Source organism: Chrysoperla carnea, chromosome 2 (assembly GCF_905475395.1).
Source record: "Chrysoperla carnea chromosome 2, inChrCarn1.1, whole genome shotgun sequence".
Taxonomy (NCBI): Eukaryota; Metazoa; Arthropoda; class Insecta; order Neuroptera; family Chrysopidae; genus Chrysoperla; species Chrysoperla carnea.
In genome coordinates, this window is record NC_058338.1 from 73,729,298 (window position 1) to 73,753,530 (window position 24,233).

The window sequence follows — 24,233 nt, forward strand, 5'->3', positions numbered from 1 at the left end:
ATATTTAAAAAATAAGCTAGTGTAGCGCCACTTTCTCATAAATTGACAGTGAGCCCTTAAGGCTTCCGTATTTATCAACTTGTAATTGGTATTTTGAAAATTTTTCTTTTTTTTTTTGACAAAAATGGAAATGTCATATATAAATTTAATAATAAAACTGTTTTTATTAATTTTTCTATGATAATTTTAAAGTTGCAGGCAGGTTTACAAGAACTTTTCAAAAGAGAAACGGAAACGCCCGACAAAAAAAAATTTTCGTCAAAGATCGTGTAACGTCATAATGTTAATTAATAATTGTATACAGTGAATGCTAATCAGTTAACATTATTACATCCCAACGAAGTTTTACGAGCATGTCGGACGTTTGCGCTTCTCTTTTGAAAAGTTCTGTCGAACTGTCTGTAACTTTAAAATAATCTTGAAAAAATAAAAAATTAAAACAGTTTGTTATAAAACTTATACATAATCTTTTCATTTTTGCCAAAAAAAAAAAAAAGTTTCAAAGTCCCAATTTTCCTAATATCTTTCTTATCTTAAATATTGATAACCTTATTTTTAGAACTAATAATATTTTAGTTATAATGAATAATATTATCTTAAAACATTTATAGTCTTAAGAATGCACATGGTAGTAGCTAAAGTGCTAGCTCCATTAGCGGAGGGTCTTCACTTCATGTACGATAATAGAATTTTTTGTTTGATACTTTGATTTAATTTACCGGGACTAAAGTTTAAGAAAATGAATTATAGTTTAAAAAACTAAAAAAATACACGATTTTTGTACTCAACAAGTGAAATTTATAAAAATTTAAAAGACTCCCGACAAATTTTTCGGGTATGGAACCTTAAACACGCACTTGAAACATATCTAAGAACACTCTCCATTAAAGTATCTTTTTCCAAAAATTATTTTCCAAGCTGAGCCGATTTTTAGTTTTCTCGGTTACGGAACCCTTATAAAACGATGCCACAGACAGGCAGGCACGCAGATAAACAGACAGAAATAGCGGTCAAACTTATACCACCCCTTTGTTTACCTTATTGTTTAGGCCGAGTGTTCAAAAATGGATAATAATTTGAATTTTATTGTAAAATTCAAACCTTGGGGTGGTCGATATATAGTGGGGTGGTTGATTATTGTATCCGGAATAAAAAATTTTTGATTGAACAAAAATTTTACTAAAAATACCAATTTGCTTTCTTAAAATTTTAAATCTCCTATGATCAAGACAAACAAATTATTTTATCATCAATAAATAACCGAAATATAATTGACATACTTACAATGATTGAGAACTGAATTATAAGTTTCTACCACAAAGTATGGGAAAGCAATATGTTTTCGTAAGACGACAGTTCAATTACCTTTATATACAAAACACCTCTATACACAAATGACCAAAATGACCGTCACAATACAAAACAAACCATTCATATTATACGAGAAGTGAGAAAGTTTATACATGTATACCTATAAATAAATTTTCAACTCCTTTGTGGGCAGTTAAATAGTAAACTAAAACTTGTAAATCTGTTTTGGGATTTGAACTTGTGATTAACTCTCACAGAATATGCCATCCACAATCCATATATGTTGTACACAAACAAAACTAATTAATCAATCAGTATCTGTCCTTTATTTTAAATAAAATGCTTGAGGTATGGAGAATGTATATATGTTTTGATACCTATATATATGCTTATCCTATTCCTGATATTATTTTATTCTCGAAGGATAATACCCATTTTAACTTTTATAATATTATAGCATTAAGTGGAAGTATTCTACGTAATGGTGGTATCCTTGATATATTTAATTAATTTATATTTATTATTGAATCATATTACATTAAATAATTAATGTTTTTGGTAATTAATGAATTAATCTTTAGGGATCAAATTGTTTATCATATTTAGGTTTTTTTATAGTAAATATTTGTTGACATAGTTACACCCATTATTGAATTTTCCAGCTATAATCCAATTAATCTGCAAAACGGTTGGGAAATTCAGAAAACAAAAAATTAGTTTTAATAGAAGAAAAGAAGCCAAGAAACAAGTTTTTCGTTTACGACTAATCAATGGCTTAATTAATCTAAATAATTCGTAAAAGTCAAAACAACAACAAAAGGTATAGGACTGAAAAAAAAACCTCGATTGACGTCGATCGATGATCGATTAACGCCTGGTAAGTTCTATTTAAATGCGTAGGTTCCGCATTGAAAAAATGAGCGAAAATAAACGTTTATAAAATTGTTTATAACTTTTTTCTTTTTTCGATTTGACAGTTGTTATTTAATGGAGCTATAAGGAGATGGTTGACGAACCTTCTGTTTTTTATTTAGAAAAAAATATTGAAAATTTTTCGAAAATTCGATATTTTTTCAAAAAAAACTTTTCTTTTTCTCGATTTCTAATGTAATGGGGAATATTCATAATATTTAAATTTGGTTCAAATATTTTGTTCCCCGTAACTTTATTGGCTGGACATTTCAACTAAACCATTATTTTAGTAATTAATTACTTTTAAATTACTTAAAATTAACTAATTAAAGTACAAATTCAGAAAGAAAAATTCAAAATTTCTAAAACGGGAAATTCAAATTTTTAAACGGACGTGACATCATGGTACTGGCTTGTCAAATTTGTTGACATACTGTATGGTATTAATTACTTACATTGTGCATGGTATTACCAAGTATTATCTTGATTTCTATTATTCTACGGCTTTTTATTAGAAAACTTAATGATAACGAGTGTAAATTCTGTGTTGTAAATTCATTCTTTTAAAGTGTAAATTATACATTGAACTGTCACAGACAATTTACAGATCACATGTTAATACGTCATCAACAGAGAGCGCCTAAAAACTGCTTTTAAATATTTCAAAAATATAATGTATTTGTCAAATTTTAATTCACTTTACAATTTACTTATAAAAAACTAGTCATCTAGTCAACAACCACCTTAAACGCCAAAATTATCCACTGGAAACCCTGGCGTCGATTTGATCGTGACAGATACCTTATAAGTATAATTATTTTCTGGATAAAAATTTTTTTTATTTTGTTTGAATTATGGTTTGTTAATGTCCATTATTAGGTCACCTGAATCCATATATATGTTCTTCTTTTTTCATCCCATAGTGCAGGCAGATGCGAGGGAGATAAGCTATAAGAGTGCTGTTTCTTTTAACGAATACCGAAACCCTAAAAAACCATAAATACTGTAAATTTTATTGGGTGGCTCTTGTTTTCCAATTTCTTGACACTTTTATTAGCCTGCCGTTTCACTACATGATTTTCAATATTTTTTAAACTTCACTGATGACAAACATTTTACCGGTGAAGCTGTGATTTTTGGATTTTTTGTTAAGTTTTGATTTAGTACACAAGTTTATACAACTAAATGATGAATTTATTACAAAGACAATTTGATAAGTATATTTTATGTACAACGAACGCAAGGGGATGTAGATATACAGTTGGAGTACCCATATAAACTTCATATACACATGTATGAGGGAATGATAAATATACAGTGTATGTCCAATGTCCGTCGTTTTGGTTCGTATACACTCAATCATGATCTTATCATCAGGACCATATACACAACATACAAACCAAAACTATTATAATAGTTTATAAGCCAACAAATATACATACACATGCATTACGACTTCACTATAATATAATATAATTTATTTTATACGGTGTGATGCACGATTTATTTGGGGTTCTTTTTAAAAATTTATTTATTTGGTTAGATATATGATCAAGAGGATCCCAAACATTTAATAGCGGATTTGGTTTATGGCTATAATTTGATGAAACTTTAGGACATTATTGTTATTCTGATCAAAATGGGCGGAATCCTTTATAAAATTATTTGTTTCGGATTTACAGTTCTTTAAAATGATCAAACCATGTTTCGTATTTTCATACGAATAAATCATTTGAATAGTCGAAAACTGAAACTTTTACCAAAAACCAAATCCAATATTAAATGTGCAGGGTCCTTTGGTATTTGATCAAAATAATCAATTTCGAATCATAAAAGCCAAATTAAAACAAATCTAATATTGAAATATGTATTAAAAGTAAAAGTTGAGAAATTATAAAAACTCAACGAAAAATGCCAAAAATTGTTAGGTTGGATATTAAAATTTCAAAATCTAAAATTGACAAGGTAAAGTTTCTTTATTACTCTTCTTAGCGTTTACTAATTTTTGTGAGAGGACAACTAACAAACTTTTATCTATGCACAAAAAAGAGAGCTTATCTATATACAAAAAAAGGGAGGAAACCAAATTTCTTAAATCATATTTTGCCTTGCGATGCTTTCCCAAGCTTAATCAACGGCAATGAATTAAGACTTTGCTAAAAGTAAAGGTTCATTAGTTGTACATATTGTACTAAATATTTTATATTATATATGTAATGTAATTCGGAACACTTTGTGCATTATATGTTGTATGGCTGCCAAGAATGGATAGTTATTGGGACAAGAATATGACTAGATATTACTCATTCAATATCTGTTTATAATATATACGCAAAATATATTATATATTGTAATTCGCTCCGAGCGTGAATTTCGTTTCCATGACAACGATACACTACTTTAATTATAGAATTAATGGATGCATATATAATTGTGTGGATTGCATTGAAAACTTACATTTAAAATTTAATATTCTTGTTTCACAAATTTAAATAAATAATTACGATAATTAACATTTGAAAAATAATATTTGTACAATTTGATTTCTTATTTTCACAATTTTTAATGCATTAAGTTTAATTAATTAGTGTTTTTCAATCATTTTAATTTGACAGTTTCTATATCATTAACATGTAAATAATTGCAAATTAGTCATAACAGCCCACTTTATCTCCAAAATTTTTCACTTAAAGCGCTGGCATCGATTTTATTATCCCCACCATGACTACGCACACAACGAATAGCACCAAATATACATACATATCAAAAGCAAATTTTTTTAGTACAAAATTTCAACACAGTTACAATATAAACAGCTGTGAAAAATCATTAAATGTGGAACCAATAGATCATTTAAAAATGTGAGCTATCTATAAAAAAAAATTGTATCACCCTCTGCCACTTTGTTATACCTTAATTTTATACAAAGTTTAGAAGCGAAGTTTATTTTTGTTTCATGAAATCAGCTTTGAAAAATTCCATATAGTATCGTTGTGGAAAATTTTTTTGTTTTATATAAAAAAATGAATGATCCGATATCAAATATTTGCGTATACCTACGAGACTTGCCGAAAAATATAAATTTTGTACAAGAGAAAGTACTATGTTTTTTTACAACAATGCTAGTTACGGATTTGAGGGGTGGCAAATGAGCAGTTTCCCACTTGAACCTCAAAGTAGGGCACCTCAAGGAGTCCAAAGTGCATTTTCCATAAATAAAAAAAAAGGCGTAAAAAGGTTAAATTTTATGTAAGAAGGCACGAAGGTCATTAAGGAAGACTAAAAACAAAGCAAGAAAAGGCAAATTTGCATTAAAGGAAAACTAAAGTAATTAACAAAACCTAAAAAAGGCAATATTTAAAGATTTTGTCCACCGGGCCATTTTTCTTTAATCTTTTCCCTTTTTCCGCCACTGAATATTATCGATCTTTATTAAGAAAAAATGATTCTAAAAACTTTGGTCAGAAATCCAATATTATGTACTTATATTTTCCCTATTCGTACAATTGATATCGATAATCAATACCTTACGAATTTTTAACATTAAATTTTACGGTACAATTAGATGATTAGATGAAAGTTAACTCAAAGAGTACAAAACACCTCTAGAACTGACGAGAAAAATCTACCTTTTATCAGAAATATTCCAATTTCAAATATTATTTTCGAATTTCATCATACTATAAGATTGATTGACTATAGCTTTCTGATAGGATCTTTTATATTCTGCAAAAATTTGGATTATTCCGAAACACAGGAAGGGTAAAAATTGTAGACAGAGGCGCCATAAAAAAGTAAAACTAGAATTTCATCAGGGCGATTCTTAAAGAGCGTTCAGAAAAATTCAGCATAGTTGTTTCAATGCACATATAATGTTTATATTTTAATTAAACTCATACCAATATATCACTTTTTCTACATAGTAGTTAAATTATTTTTAATATGAGAATATTATTTGGCAATGATTCACCATAATTTTTCCGCAATTTCATTTGTAGAAATATGATATAGTATTTTTGTTTATTTTATTGTAAAAGCAAGTATATTACTGCAGTTACTTCATTATCATATTCAAACCGAATTGTTTCACAGAAATTGCACATACAGTATGATCTAAAAGTTTGTATTATAGACACTCTTCGCTTATGTATTTAAAAAATTTTACTGTTTTTGAATTGGTTAGTTGAGTTACGCGGAGATAATATTCGAAAGAAAGTAACTAAATTTGTATATTACCTGTCAATAATACCGTTAAAAATAGCTTTTCAACGTAATCATTCAACGATTTTCTTTGTTTATATTTATGATAATCTGTTCATTGGCAACACCATATATGAAGTAAAAGTCTGTAATAGTGTCTAATACGTTCAAAAAAGTTTTTCTTCATGAGCCCCCAATGTTTCAACATTTTCTAAACTTGTAAGCGTCCTTTAATTTATGAATTTTTCGGTGACTCTGTCATTTCCACATACCAACACAAATTTATGGGCATAAACTAAATAAAAAATTTCTACATACCGCCAAGTTTTTTAGCATAAACTAATTACAAATTGTTCTGAAACTTCCCCAATGATGTTACTGGCAGGCTAGTTAATAAAAAAATTTGATTTTATATCGATATTTAGTCATACTTTGGCCTGAGTGATTCATATTGATTGCTAACCCGCCCAATTGTCAGCGGTGGTTCATCAATTTTCAAAAACAAACCGGTATAGACCCGCTACTATTATTAATATAAATTCGAAATAAATATCATAAATAGTACATAAAAAGTGCTACTTTTTCATTTTATTATTATTCCCCTACCCTCACCGTTCCTAGAAAAAAATTCGTCAATTTAAAAAAAAATTAATTTAATTGCTTATAGCTAGAGAACCGATAAAAATGCAGATTCGAGTATGGACTAAAAATACGTATTTTTGAATTATCTTTAACATCCTTATTTATTGTTATCAGTGAAAATGAAGACTTTTCTCAAAAAACCCAAAAAACCGCCCTTTTTTCATAATTTTTCAAAAAACCCGCCAAAGAAAGATCTTTCCGGGGCAAATTTTAGTGCAACTTTTTATGGATTTTTGTTTTTGATATTATTTCGAACCCATTCCCCATGGTCACAAAGTGTGTACCTTAAAGAAGATTTTTTTTCTAATAAGGGGCCTGAACTAATATATTTGTTTGGCTGGTATCTGCAAATGTGGATTTCAAACCACTATCGAAAGCACAAAAGTAACTAACATGATGCTTTTATTTGATCAATGAACGGAGCTCGGGACTTAATAGTGTTTGTAATAACGTAGGCAAAACGTAACTAAAGTTTTTAGCCGAATCCATTTTGTGCATCTTTTATAATTCAAAAATTATTATATACTTTGTATAATTCCAGAAATATAAAATATTAGAAAAATGCCACACCAAACAGCAGTATATTTATACAACACATTATATATAGTTATTGTATTATTTAGTGTTGTGTAGTTCCTTGAGCCAATGATTATTATCCCATGGGAATACGGGTATAATATGAAATTGATGTATGCTATATGACTAACACTTTTTATATTTCGTTCAAAGTTCATCAGACACACAATATCATTGTAGACCAATAGAGAGAAAAAAGTATGATATATGATAAAATAAAACCTTAAATCTTATACATTTATTTTGAAATCTTATTCAATAAGTTACAATACATATTTTTCACAAAAAAATTTAGTCTTATTTCTTTGATAATTTCTCCTGGAAATCTTTCCCAGAGCTTCAAAATTTGACCATTTAATTGAGCGTATGGGCTATTTTCTAACCATCTATGTCACTTCGTACACATTGCCATATTGGATAAATGGTGTCTAAAAACAGATTGTTTATGATATTTTCATAATTCTGTGGGCAATCAATTTTCTCCTACTTTTTTTTTGAATTTCTTGGGATGTATTTTCACCCTTATTGAATAAATATTCATATCCTAAATATATTTTTCGTATAAAAGGTAGCCATCGTCAGCATGAGTTTTTTAGACAAGATCTTTTTACTATTATTATCACAGTGGTGGTGCTAAGGTCATACTTTGACATTAATAAGCATTAATTAATAATTACTAATGTTATTCTGAAAGCTAATTATAATTCTGTTTATGTCGTTTGATTTATTAAAAATTTGTATAGACATTTTTATCGTACATCAATCACAACAGTGGAAAAAATACGCTTAATTTTGGATTTTCTGACAGAAAGAAGCTTCTGTGACACTGCAGGTTTTTTCGTGCAGTGAGTGACGCTTTATCAGCAAAAACTTTTATGTCACACAAAGACAAAATATTAAGAACTATGTAAGCACTTTCATTAGCTCATTGCAGCGAGGGTAGATATAAGGAGAACTATCTTATGCGGGAGGGAAACTGAAAGAGACTCCAGCGGTAAGGAGCAAATTATAACTTGAAAACCCACCAAAATAGCGCTAGCGTATCAATTGGGAATGATATTAATACTTCTCTTACCTGTTTAACAACTTGTTTAGATGCCTATCTTACTGTTATTACTTCGTGCTTGACGTAAAATTCTCTCTTCTTTGGACACTCTTAGTATACAGTGATGATTATTCTAATCACTTCCCTCCATACTTAAAAGATATATTTAAAAAAAAAAAAAATTAAAAATTTTAAACCATAAATTAAAGATTTCTGTAAAAATTTACAAAAGTAAATGTCAAACAATTCATGGCCTTCTTTTCTGATATGGTCAAAGAATTATGTTATAGAAGGGGAATAAGTGAGATCAAGAGAGGTGGAGGCTATAAAGCGGTGTTTTTTTCTTTTAAGCCCAGTGAAGTGGGCGGGTATCAAGCTAGTTATTCAATATATGGCAAAACACACAAAATATTTTAGGTAATAAAATCGTACCAAATAAAAATCTTGTAATTTATCGGTCTAAAAACGATTGCCAATAATTGAATTCCCTATCCAATCTGAAATAACTTTAAAATGTCGTGTATGCTAATTAATGTTATAGGTGAAATATGATTCACTTATTCTAGGATACATTTAATACTGTATCATTTTGCTGTAACATAGTTAAATAATACTCCACGAATTTTAATTGAATTCTACTAGTTTCAATAATAATTGTACCAACCATATAAATACTTCATGTACAGAAATGTAGATAGTTCAAAACTACCGACATGCATTTTATACTGCACCCAACACACTTGAAAATTTCGAATTAATGACAAAAACTAAACTATTCAGACATAGTTTAATTTGGAGTGTTATTTACGAATCTTTTGTCAACTTTGTGTGCCTGGATATTTTACTATACACCCAGCGACAAAAGAAGAATATTATTAGCTCGAAGGGGATTTCATGATTTTCCCTTTGTTAACTTTATATAGGGTAAACGTTGGGTATGCAGTTTAAATCATTAATTCTAAAGGACCCCACAATATTGGATAGGAAAATGGCTTTCTGTGAAACTTTCTAACCCTACCTAAAATGTTCTTTGAATCATTCTGATGAAAAGCTCTCACGATCACAAAAATTTTCAACGAGCAGTTTTTGAGCTACGGGCGATCAAGATACGAAAAATATTATCGTTCTAGTATATGATTAGGAAAATAGTTTTGTAAAACTTTTTCCAACCGCCCCCAAAATGTTCTTCAGATCGTTCTGATCAAATGCTTCACGGACATACAATTTTTTAATGATTAGTTTTGGAAGTATGGCAACTAAAGCTCCACATAGCTTTCAATCAAAATGATCTGAAGAACATTTTGAGGACGGTTTGGAAAATTTACACAGAAAGCCATTTTCCTCGTGATATAGGTAGTTTTGGTCCCCCGTAGCTCGAAAACTACTCGTTAAAAAGTTTTGTGGTGTGAGACTTTTTGATCAGAATGATCTGAAAAATATTATGGGGTGGTTTGAAAATAATGCAGCAATTTTCCTAGTCATAAACTAAAACTATTACATATTCGAAGCTTTGATCGCATGTAGCTCGAAAACTGCTCGCTTTTTAAAGTTTTTGTGGCAGCGAGAGCTTTTGATCAGAATGATCTAAAGAATATTTTCAGGCGGTAAATTTTGACCAAAATGTGCACCTATTGTGTATACTTTCACTTAAATACAAAAATGTATATATCGCTTATAACGGTTTTCGATATAAAGATCAACATTTTAGGTCCCTTTAATGTTAGTTAGCGAGATTGAAACAAAATTGAATTATCAAGATATTCGAAATTTTATAAGATTCGATTTTGTTGATAATCGACTATATTTCTAAACCAACCATAGTTTACATAATAAATGTGTTATTTCAATTACAATTTTGTAACATATACAACATATATATCTAACCCATTATTCAATATGAGATAACCTAACTAAGCTCTTCTATAATATAATAACAGTATAGAAGTACCTACAACCGTACATATTATATATATTTGGTGTTACTATTAACTGTAAATTGTAAATGTTACTGACATCATACTATACTGATTATAATTATTATATCATCTGTAAATCAAATACCATGTATGTAAATATCAGTACTACACTACTAGATAGTAGACACTTCTGTTAGGAGTAATGTAATTTTGTGAATATATTTTCTCATTTAGTTTATAGGCATTATTATATTTTGGGATTTATACTAAAGGGTTTTCAAACGAAATTTCAGGAAAATATCTGTTAGTAGTTTGTTAGAAATTAACAATTTTCCATTAAAAAATTTAATTAAAAAATATATATACATTTTGTTAAATATCGATATTTCGATTGTAACAAATTAAATATGTCAAACTTTAACGGTGGGTTTTCACTAAATAAATAGAGAGAAATCTAAATAACTGTAATAGAGAACTTGCATGTTTTTTAATTTTTACTGAAAATTACTAGGAAAAAATTTTAAAAAAAAATTGTTTTTGATTGTTTTTTTTTTCATGATATTTTTACAATTGAAAATGGTTTTTCTAAACAAACAATTTTCTAAACAAACGCCAGTGACGTTTAGAAACATCGCCAGTGAATTACATCGTTTTTAACAACGCCACCACACGGAGAAATGATAAAATAACATGCAGAATGATAAATGGTTTGTTTTTTAATATATTATAATGTAATTTTCCATAGAAACATTCTGAAAAATGCGAATTTACTGCGATTCTGATTGGCTCACTGCTCCAGCGGGTGGCAAAACGTCACTACCTATTAACTATTTTATATTAATAAATTAATAAGAAAATTGAATTATAAACTTTTTTTTAAACTTATTGGCTACGAGAATATGGAGCGAAGTGTGATTATAAAAGTTGGAATGTAAGAGTTCAGGTGGTGCTATGTTTCTTTTTAAATATGCATGGTTTGAATCAAACAGCACAGGGAAGTTAAATTACATTCAGCAATTTTTGCCGCTGTTGGCCATTACTTGGCTTTATAAACTAAGAACCTTTTGGAGTATTTTATAAATTATAAAATTAAAAAAAATGCAATTTAGGTTTGTCAAAAATGGTAGCTGCGATTCGTTTTCCTTCTTCCAAAGGCACTAAATATTTGAATTCACCCGTATTCATAAAATAGTAATTATTCACAAATATGTCGAAACGTTTGACTACATCGAATGAGTATATTTATTTATAACTAAATTATATTCACATGAAATACTTTGACTTTAGTTAATGGGTACACTACTATACGAATAGTACGTATTATCTAGTACTATACCCGTATTATGGGTAAATTCTCTACATAGCATTTTCACTTAGTGATTTATATACACATCTATAAAATGAAGAGATAACATGCTTCCTCCATGGGCAGTTATTTTATGGAGTAGAGACACAATCAGGGGTCTGTTTTATGGGAGTCACCAGCTTTTAACAAAATTTTTCCCAACTATTCCAGTAAAACAGGTATACAAGCAAAGCAGTAGTAGATAATTTTATATTTTAAGTGTGCAGTTCAAAAGCGTGGCGTTGGATTTATATATATTCTAAACTAAATGAATTTAAAAAAAGAGTGTGTATCTTTGTACATCATAAACGTAGCGCTTACCGTGTTACTCAACTTTGCTTTGATTTTTGCTTGCTTGAATCATTATTTTTGCACATGTTCAATTTTGTAAGATCATTTTGTTCTTTTTTTATCTGTCTATATCATTAAAAATATTCAGCGCGACTTGCAGATTTGCTATAAAAAAACATGAAGAAAAAAAACATGAAAATATACAACAGGATAAAAATTGTTTGAAAATATTTATTGTATATTTTCAATTTATTATAAATTTTAGTTTTGCAGTACGCTATCTTGCAGGTTTAGTGTAATTAGTTTCTTTTAATAGTTTTTTACGATACTGTCTGCATATCTGTGCATTGGTAAATCTGAAAATTTAATGAATTAATTTAAGGAATCAAAAACTTGTTTATTATTTAATTAAATATTACACCTACTTTAATTCTATACTTTATGAATTAATTTTAACATTAGTTTAAAAAAGACATACTTCTTGTGCGTACATTATCCATAATTTGTTTGATCAAGATATTTAAGATCTCATAGCATAAAATTTTTACTTGTTCTTCTTTCAAATTATCTCTATTATGAATAACTTCTGATAATTTTGTTTTTTTTAATGAAAAATCATAAATATTATATTAAAAAAGTTTTAGTTTCCTAGGAATCTAGTTTCCTAAGTAACCGGATTTTGTGGCCTTTTTTATTTGTTGCACTTTTTTTTGTTTTAATCTCCCAACCAAATAAATCATAAGGTACGATAAGGAATATAGTTCCAATTACAAATATAATAGTATACGTACACAGCTTTTAAGAGCTTAGCTAAGTTATTCATTTTTTAAAATTTCTGCTAAAAGATTGTTGAAATTAAAAGGATTAAAATTTAGGAGAAAATCGATATTTGACTCCCTAGCATTCTGTATGAAGATGGTATATATATAATATATATGACTGAGTCCGGTTGACGGAACATCAGAGTTGTTGTGTCGTTTCCACATATTATACACATGCATATGTACACGTAGATGTATAAAGCTTAGTAATATAATGAACGATTCTCTCTGCGGTTTCATATCTGATTAACTGTGAACCCCGTTTGTCGGTCGTTATGATAATTCGATAACGCCATTCATTTGTGATCATACGTGTATACACACGCCAAAAACATTATATCTATGTGTATGTAAATAAATCATTATTGTATTGTATATATATATAATATATATATTTATAAATAGATCGCCTTTACCCGACTGCTTTGTAGTATTTAAAAGTTATAAATTTATTAAATGCGGACTTCTCAATTCAAAATCACAAATGTCGACCTAATACCTTAGATAACCAGTTAATACAGAGCAAGGTCGGTATTGAGAGATTGGCACTTTTAAAGTGTGGGGGCTGGTAAATTTTTTATTTCATTACCAGTTTATAATTGACGAATTTCTCCTTTCTAAAGTCTCTAAATCTAAAACTAAAAGTAAAGTTTCTAAATCAATTCTGACAATTTCGAGGAGGGGGGGGGGTGTAAAACTTTATTTTTTTATAAAATAAAGTTTTACGAATATTTACGTAATAAAGGATCTGAAAAATAAAAAATATTTTTTAGTTTTATTCACGAACTTGATCCTCATTTAAATCAAGACAAAATAATTTAACGCCTTGAAAGTTAGACGCGAGAAAATGAGGCGTCGTAATCTGTCACTGACTTAGCCACACCCTTAATTATTGTGAACATAATTTCCAATTAATTTTTTTTTATACATTTCAGATATATTCATATCAAAAACAGCAATCATTAATAGCCAGGTAAGTTTAAATGAAAAAAATTATTTTACGTCATTAATATTCAAAGAAAATGAGAAAATTTATGAGGAAAATAATAATGAATGAACGAATGCATTGAAATTAATTACTTTTCTTTCCAAATAAATAAGAAAAGAGAAAATGAAGGTTGTATATTTATTATGTAAATGATAATTATAATATATTGTGAGTAAATAATAATAATTAATAAAATCGATAGGTATTTAGATTCGAGTTGGAACGGTTTAAATTGATTTGCTTAGACAAGCAGAAAAAAGATATTTTCCCCCTATTTTCAATTTTATTATTCATTACACATTTTCCAAAACAATTTAACTAGAGGAAAGTTATCTAAGTAGGATAAATCGGTTTATTGACTCCCAACACAAGAGGAGGAAGTTCTAGTGCATGTGGGTGTCTGTCAGCCTTTTCGTTTGTCTGTTTGTGGCATTGTAGGTACTAAACGGATGAACTTATTTGAATTTTGACCCAATGGCACCGAAAGTTATGTATTTGACCGGTATGTATGTATGTATGTCCATCTGTTCCCTCCTAACTTCACGACTATTTATCATAATGAGAACTCGTTGAAAGCGATCGCTGGTTGTAGACTATGTCACACCACATTGAATTGATTAGGCCCCCCTCTACAAACCTTAAGTCATGAACTTTATTGATACCGTGTTAGGTATCAAATAAAAGGGCGTAATTAGCTTTATGAAGGAATTATAACCCAAAAATAGTTTAAATAAAATAAAGTTCATAACCTAAAACCCCCAAGAAAACATTTTCATCTGAAATTTCCTTAATTCATTTTAAAGAAATATTACGGTCATTAGTTAAAAGATTGGTTAACCATAACAACCTTCCTATACATATTTTATGCATATTGTTTGCTACCTATATTATATTCATAAAGTTTCCTTAAAGCTCTATAAGAAACTCAAAAGTCCTCCTTCCCCGTTGGTAAAATACACGATACAATATCATCAAGATTCATTTGTTTTTACATGAAAAATTTTCTAAGGTGACTATAAAAATCGTGTAAATCATATGAGCATAATCGCTCAAAAGTAAATTATTGATGGGAGTCGGTATTAAAAAATTATTTTTTGCTCTTTTGTTCTATTTTGTGCAAAAAATTGATATTTTGTAGTTCTTAGCAAGTTTAGGTCCACTTGCGTACGTTTCAAACAAAGTCAATTACGCGTTTTAGCCCATATGATAAAAACAATTAAAAAAGTTTTAATGAAAAAATTATACGACGAAGTTGAAAGTAGGTATACCTTTTCTAAATTAATGGGTCTACAAATACAGAAGAAATCGATAAACATACATAAGAATCGATTTACAGATGAAAATTTAGTCAAATTTATTTGTTTCCAACTTCGAAGTATTCGCTATTAAATAAAAGATGAACTATCGAAATCGTAGTAGGTAACTGATAAAAAGCTATGCATGTCCACTTAAAAATGCGGATTGAATTGAGCACCGTCGTCTTTTTTCGTTGGTTAGGTTAGGTTAGGTTAGGTTATATTGACACCTTTTCAATGCCACAATTATTTTGAAAGGCTGAGTGCACCTCCTTCGTGCATATACCACGTACTACACCAGCTCATCACAACTATTAATTAAATAAATTATTTTTATTATTTATTATTTTTTGTTTACTTTTAATCATGCATAAGATATTTACACCTTCTATTCCGTCTATTCGATTATATTTGATGTAATATGATATATACAGGCGTAAACTAAATATTGACAAATATCTTGTCTAGTAAACAAACAAATAATATTGAGTTAAAAAAATTGCAAAGTGCATTCTAGAACTCGAATAGCCTAATTTGTAGGGCGCTTGACATGAATCCGGGTTGGAGTTCAGGTTCGAGTGTACTTTTTTCAATTCTCTTTAATTACATTGTTATTGTTGTGTCGGCGAAAATCGAACCCACTACCATAGACAAACCGCGAACGGAATTGGTAACGTTTTTACCACTTTTACCCACGAACTAAAACAGAGAATTTAGGGTTCTCTTAAAATTATTTTCCCTCGAAGTCTAACTCCGATCATGTCTTACATAAATTGTCAAAATATGACACATTTTAAATTTTATGTGGATAGAACTTTAATTCGTGCTTTTACTATTTTTGATAATGTTTTTAGATTTGACAAAATAAAGAATTATAATAATAATGATATCATATAACCAGTTAGGTAATAGTTTTAATAAACCCAACAAAATGTCGAATCCCATAAAAACCACATACAAACGCAGACACTCCCACTCATACACGCATACATTTTTGGTGTAATGATGTTGTTTGAACAAACATATCATTTTAAAAAGATGCCTCATCATCGTAGTCATAATCATCAATTGAGGTTTGGGTTTTGGGATGGTTGTTTGGAGAAGTATAAAAGATTGCAATATTTTTTGAAAAAAAACACTATTGAAATTTGTTAAATTTATTAAAAAAATTGTTTGAAATTTATTTGTATGCAAGACCTTTCATGGTACTATCAGCAATGAGGTCGCTCTATTAGCTCAGTTGGTTAAGGCGTAACCAATTCCGTCCACGGTATCCAAAGGGTAGCGGGTTCGATTCCGTCGCAACAAAATTATTTTAATTAATAGTTGTGATGGGCTGATGTAGTGCTTGGTATATGCATGAAGAAATCGAGCAGCTGATAAATGAAATTATCAGCGGCAAGGTGGTAAAACACACAATGGTTTCACAATAGGCTCTATATGTTTAGGGCATCATATGAAACTATGGACAACATAGTCATAATAGATGCCCTTATGAAAAATTGTTTAACAATGAAAAGGCGAAAACTTTACTGTTGTTTTATTGACTCAAAAAAAAAGCTCTCTATTCAGTCGACCGAAACATGCTATGGGAGTAGTGCCGACTTATACAAATTTCATACTATCGAAGAGGATAAGTTTGTTGTTTTGATGACCAAGTTTGTTGTTTTACACACATTTAAACATGAAAGTGTATATATGAGCCATTCTGACTTTTAATTAGTAAATTATAAAGAATTTATGTAATTTTATTTAATTTGTTTTTTAAATTTTTACGTAAATACATATTTTATAATTTTGTACTATTCTGAACACAAGCTGTAATTTTGTAATAATTGATTTGCTTTTTGTATATCAATAAAAAATATATAAATTTAAAAAAAAAAAAAAAATAGGCTCTATAGCCAAAGTGTGTCCTTCGTGGACAGCCAATATAACCTAGCCTAACCATCAGCAAAAAACCGGAAACAAGTGCTGCTTATGTTAAATTGGGAATAAGTTTGCTATTGTCACAGAGGTTCAAAAATCTTTTCGAAAATAATAAATTTACACTCCATTTTATAACTATTTTGACAGTTGGAAACTTTCTAACATTTGTTTTTACATGGTACATTTTTTGTTATCAATCCTTTTAAATGCAAGCACTCGAGCTACAATTAAAAACCTATATTTCTTTTCTGTTACGATTTAAAAGTGATTTGCCGATCTATAGTTGCTAAAATTTCTAAAGATCGCATTCTTTCATTCATAATGAATAGCTTTTTGTGATGTTAACTGTACAGTTTCCTTCCATGAAAATACATTTTCAACAAAAATGAGGTATAAACACATTGATATTTATAATAAATATATAGATATGATGTACACTATTACATACCAAGAATTTTCCCATTAAAAATATGTATACATTATATAAAACTGATAAAGTGTGAAAACATACATGATGCGCTTTTCATATTTTTATTAATGTTTCATTTTGTGTAAAATACGTTTTTAATGTCCTATTTACAAAAAAAAAAAAAAAAAAATGGTTTGATAAAATCGAGTAAATTGAATAACATTTCCTTTACATAAATACCTATTACGTTGATAGAATAAGAGAAGTTAATCTCAAACCTCTATTTTACTTTTTCTAAATTGCGTTCGCTGTATCGAGTTTTTTACGAGTAAAATTCTTAAAATTTAAAATCCCTTATTACACAATATAAAAAAAAATTAATAAAAATACCTTTTAAGGGACAAGCTTTTATTGTTCGAAAAAGTAAGAAAGACCAACTCATTCCCGACTATTTGTAAAAGCTTGAGGCGCTCAATTTAAAATATCAAAAAAGAATCGGAACGTCTCATCTACTCCACATGCCTAATTATTTTTCGATTCATTCTTGATATAAAGCGCTTCAAGCAAATAGTCTGGTATGAGTGACTCATAGATAAAATTATTTTATAACTTTTAGTAGGTACAATAAAAGCTTGTCCCTTAAAAAATATTTTTTATTAAAATTTTAAATTTAAGATTAAAAAAAAAGTATATATATCAAATATGGAGGAAGCGATGGGAAAATCAGGACGCCACAAACTAAATAGGCATGCAAAATTTCAGCTCAATCGAAAACCGGGAAGTGGGTCCAATTTGACTTGCAAGATTTGATTGCAGACAGACAACCGGACAGGTGAAACTAAAAAAAAGCTTGTAACAAGAGGTAGTTAGTACTCTCATTCTTATTTATTTCTTGAATTAAGTGCTTAGATCTTGATTCAAAAAATGTTAAATTGTTATATAAGAACATCGCGTTTACTTGAATTCAGTATTTTTTCTGTATATCAAAACATGTAAGTGCGAGTTCGAATCATTCACCTATTGGTGTACCAAAGTTCTTCATATTTAGACGTCAAAAGCGACCGTACAGCTTAGACGTGTACAGTATTTACAGCGCAAGTACAGTTCAAATTAGAAAGAATTGTCAAAAATTGTTGATAAATGTCAAAAAATGTTCAAAGACTATGAACTGGCGTGAATTTTTAGGCTTCATAATGGAAAGATTGGATCGAAAAAGGTTATGCGTGGCTAAAGGAAAATATTTTAGTGTTCGAAGTTCGATTTTCTACATCGAAAGAGGTTAAGTTTGGTTTTCTACTAAATTTATCATTGTCAAAATGAAAATAGAACACAAAGACTGAATTTAATCAGCTGCGATAAAACGATAATCGATGTTGATGCTTACACGCATTAAGATAAACAGGGTGTATAAATAATGTTACATGCAATCAATTTCAATTTTAATTATACATGATATTTGAAAGTCTGTCTTTGAACTAAACTAAACTTACAGTTAATAATTATTAAAATCATTTAAATTATTTACAGTGAAGCACTTTCATTCCAAAATTTATATACCTGAGAAGTATCGTCTTCCCTATAGAATGGAAGCAAAAGTACAAAAGATAGCCATTCACTGAATTCATTTCTTACGATTTTCTCTTAATGAAAATTTTCATGAAGCAAATTCTTAAGTAGTTCGAGCACCAATCCAATTTTAGATTTAGGGTTGAAATTATTTGTACCTTATTTTCAACTTTGATGATGAATTTTTTTATACTTTCATGAATGTAGACAAAAAATTAGGATAAAATTTTGCGATATCTGCCTCGGTTTTCGAAATATCGAAACCTAATAAACTTACAAAATTTACAATTTCCGATTTTTCATCTTATATTATCAACTTATATCATATTTCACCATCAAAATTGAAAATATATTTAGCTTTTTTTAATTTGTGAGCCCACTACCGTGCTCATACATCCTTAATTAATCTGGCACAACGGGTTTTTTGTTTTCAATAATTTATTAAGGTTTTAGCTTTAATTAAAAGAGTTTTTTTGAATTTCCACCGACTAATTTTGGAGAAATCTATGAAAAAATATCATCCGTCTACCGTTTTACCAAAAAACCAATGTTAAATATACCTACTTTTCATTTATTTATTTATTTAAATAACCGAGGAGCCCCTCCCCGCTAAAATTTACAGAATTGATATAGGCCTAGTCCAACTTCATATAAAAACAATCAAGAGTTTTATCCAAAGTTGCCCTGGTCATCGTACATCCTTAACTGTGACTGCATGTTATAAATAAAGTGTACCATATTATGAAAAATAATTACTTAAAGTTATATATTTTGTTAAAAAGACTTGCAAAGGTAGGTCTTTTGACCTGGAAATGAGATTCAGATGGAGCGTCCTTATCTCGATAAAAGAAATATTCCCCATCAATTTTTGAGACACTCAATACAAGAACATTATATACCTCATATTATCTATTATCATGTTTGTATGTATGTATGTATGTCTCCATTTATATAGAGAATTCAATAAGCGTGTGACGTAATTTCCTTTATAAGCATCACTATCAGTTCTTTCGCTCCATAACCTCAATACAATTGACAATGACTACTGAATCCATCATCAAATGATTCCACAGTTATAATAACATTATATTATATACATATAATATAATATAATATAATAACATGAGTAATAATAGTTCAATCACATTATATTATAGAATGTATTATACGATATTATGATATTATTATTCAATGTTAATATAATATTTAGTAAAATAAGATAATGTTTTCAGATTTCGTTTCAATCAAAATCATTTATTACGTTGTACTTAAATATTATCTACGGGTTATTTACAGGTTTCTGTGCCTGTAACTTAACTCAGTTTAATTGAATGTTGAAGTAAACAAAGATAGGCAAAAGGATACAAAAATGTGCTAGCTATCCGTGAAGCTTAAAAAAAATTAAAATAATGACAATAAAGTAATAATACTTTCAAATAATTGCCTAACGATTGGAACAAGTACAGATAAATATTCGTATTTACAATAACATGGGATTGAATGTAAAAAAGTATGAATTCATTGATACAAAATCACTGAAGTTAAAAAAACCATAATAATTACCTCTATGAAAGAGATTGATTTTAATTTAAAAACATGCATTTTATTGATGAAAAAAAAATTGTACTTAGTTGGAATATAATCGTGTAAATAAAGCGAATATACAAATTCAAATACCATATCTTTACGTTTGCTTTAAATGAAGAATTCGGTTAGTACGAAAACATATCTATGATGTCTAGTCCATATGTGATTGAGGCAACTTCATGAAGATTGTTGTTACCAGTTAACAGAGAGTTTGAAATAAACATATTGATTATTTTTATAAGATTTAATATATTTTTCGATGTAACAAGCATCGATAGCGCAGTTGGTTAAGCTGTAGACTTAGGAAACATAAATCAACAGTAATCCGTATATTACTGGTTCAAATCCGACTTTTTTTTTTTAAATAAACCTGTTAACAGATATAAAACTTTTTTTTTTACCTGCTCGTGTAGTTACTTGTGACAATCACATCTGTATTTTGTCATAATGTTAATATAATTCAAAACAACAATATTTGACATTTGTTAGACAGTGAATTACTTTAATATAGACAACTCATGCGTTTGTGTCAACTTCACCACACAAGCCCGTATGGTAGTTGTATCACATTCGCGGAACCATTCGCCATATATGTTCTCGCGATGAAGTTGAGACAACCTCATATCGGTTGATATAGACCTTTTTTATGAAAAACAGAAATGATTTTTGATAATTTTTTATGAAAATATAGGTCGAGTAGAGCATGTAAATCAAAAATTACGCATTTTTAACAATAAAAACACTATGAAAAAAATTGTTAAAAAGTCACAATATTTGAAATATTTTTTAATGATTTTTTTTTTTTTGCTCCACCGCACACGTGATCTGTGATGTCAATCCGACAAGCAATGACAATAAAACAGTGTCAACAGTTTTATTAATATATCACTATTATCAACTTTAAATGACGTAAGACCAACCTTCGTGTAACATCGTGTGTTTCCGGATCGTTTTCGCCAATTTGAATTTTAATGATTTTCATTGTCTGTTTTCTCGGTCATATGGCTTCAAAATAATCGGGGAAAGAAATTATCCCATTTATCAAGACATTTACTTTCATTTAAAAAAAAGAAAAAAAATGTGAAAAGGTCTATTAAGATTTTTTTTCAGCTTTTAAAATCATAGAAAGCATTCAAAAATCTTGGGGAAACAATTTTCTCGAATCGTTATTTTTATCTGTTATTATTTTACCTGAATCGAAGTTAAAATTAAACTTTAACCTAAAGAAGAGTCACCTTTCGGTTTACAGTCTTTGAATAAAACGGCTGGTATAATAGATTAAAATACGAGACAAATATTAAAAGCAAATCGGTAAAAAGTCTAATGCCCAAAAACATTTTCCATCATACTTCAAGTTTCGGTATTTACAAATGTTTTGCTGAATAAGTAAGTGTGTAAAACTTCAGCTTACATTTGTATTTACTTTTGTCGTTAATATTGTTTTGTCAAGGGTGTCATTTTATATGAAACACTTGAAAAGTTCTGAGATTTGCAATTTGCATCAAGGCTGCTGAAATATCTGCTCCAGATAGAACTTATGAGGTTTTATCTGCCTGCTTGAGGATTAAGTAATGAGATTTTTTTTCCGTAATTTTAACAAAGTTTTTTCTGTGATTTGGTATAAAGAAAATCATTTATTGCACACAATACGAAAGAAAATTTTCAGATATATTTCATTAGTCTAAAAAACTGAGGTAAAGTGGTAAATCTGAGTGCCATTGAAAAACAAACACTAGTTATGATAGTTAAACAACTTTTTTCCATTTTTCTTCATATATTATGTTTTACTATCAACCTTTAGCAATTTTCCGAAAGAATCTTCAAACAAATCATCGAACTTTTGCTTCATGCTGGATGGGGATATAACGGAGGATAGTTTTCCAATCGTGAGTTTTTCTGCTAGTTTGTGACGTTTTTCTTACTACAAAATAAAGACTTAAATTTAAAGTCTTTATAATGTCATGACATTATTTTTCATCAAAACTGAAAACAGGTAAAATATTGATTAATGTGAAAAAGTAAATTAACTGCTGTCACGTGGGGGGAAATGAAGTACAATTATAGAAAAAAGTGGAGGAACTAAAATTAAGATTAATGAAGTTCTTGGAAAACAGCATGTGCTTGAATTATATAAAACTCATTTTTTATGTAGGTATTCTATTATAATCAGTAATCACTATAGGAGGTATTCAACTAACTATTCACAAATTCATCTTAAATACTTGTACAATAAGCAATGATTCATAGCTACATAGTTCCGGTGACCTATTGGAAAAATCCGTGCGAGATGACTGCGTCGGTATGTTGTCAAGCAAATATATATCGTTTTATCTACCACGTTTTGAAATTAATCAAGTAGCGGCCATCTTGGAGAAAATATAAACCCTCAATGCTGAATTAATTCTGAGTTGGCTTTTTGACATGCCGCATATTCGCAAAACATAGACAGATGGTTTACTGTTATTCTTTGTAACAAATTTCTTCCATCTACTTTCATGAAACCCATTATTTTCTATCAGAATTGATGCTTGATAAACAAAATTTGGAGCAAATTAGATAAAAATCCGTTCTAATTTATTCATTCAAGTCTCACGGCAAAGCCATGTTCAAAATACAACCTCGGAAATCTTTCAATTTTTGGGTTTAATATATCCTTTCTGGGGAGATGATGTCTTAACGCCATATTACACGAATTATTTCCGTACATCTCCAGTACCAACAGTTTAGGTACATATAAATATTTACAATATTTCATAATTTTCTCGAAGAGCTAAGTTAATTCCTTTGGCAAAAATAAATACAATTTAGCATTTTAAAAACAAATTATCATAGAAGTCTTACTTAATATAAGCAAACACTTGATTGTAGACGGCATTTATATTTATTCTTTATTTGGCTCAAAAAAATCAAAAAATTATACAATAAATAGAAAAAAAATATATAACTTACTTCAATCAAAATGTAAAACTTAAAATTAAAAAAAAAAAAAAAAAAAAGGAGAAAGAAAAAGAAAAACAGTCATTCGAATATAAAAATGGAAACATAGACGGCTTCATTTGGCGTCAGCCTCCCTTTTTTTATTCTGAATATGTTTAAGGTAAGCTACCGCTGGCTTTATTTTCATCTGTTGGGACACATTAAGATATCCAAAACAGTGTACATATTGATCTGAATAAGTTCATTTCTTTCTACACCAGCAGTTCCAGGGCAAGTGTTTAATACTTTCAACCACGTCACACATGGCACATACTGTAACATCCTCTGGTCGGCATTACAGTTTAAAACGAGAAAACTAAAGCAAATTACAATATGAAAGTGGACCTTCCTAATTAATGATAGGTAGCAGATCAAACTTTAATATTATAGAAACTCGCTGTATATCATAATAGAATATTAGATT

At 28.9% G+C, this 24,233-nt stretch overlaps 1 protein-coding gene across 1 annotated transcript in view; it reads left to right on the forward strand.

Annotated features, from left to right (window-relative positions):
- Positions 1-24,233, forward strand: part of LOC123294251 (LIM/homeobox protein Lhx1-like) — a 320,182-nt gene that overhangs the window by 57,715 nt on the left and 238,234 nt on the right. Inside the window, exon 2 of the mRNA XM_044875370.1 lies at positions 13,995-14,032. Within this exon, the coding sequence (XP_044731305.1) occupies positions 13,995-14,032 (38 nt within the window). The remainder of the gene's footprint in view (positions 1-13,994; positions 14,033-24,233) is intronic.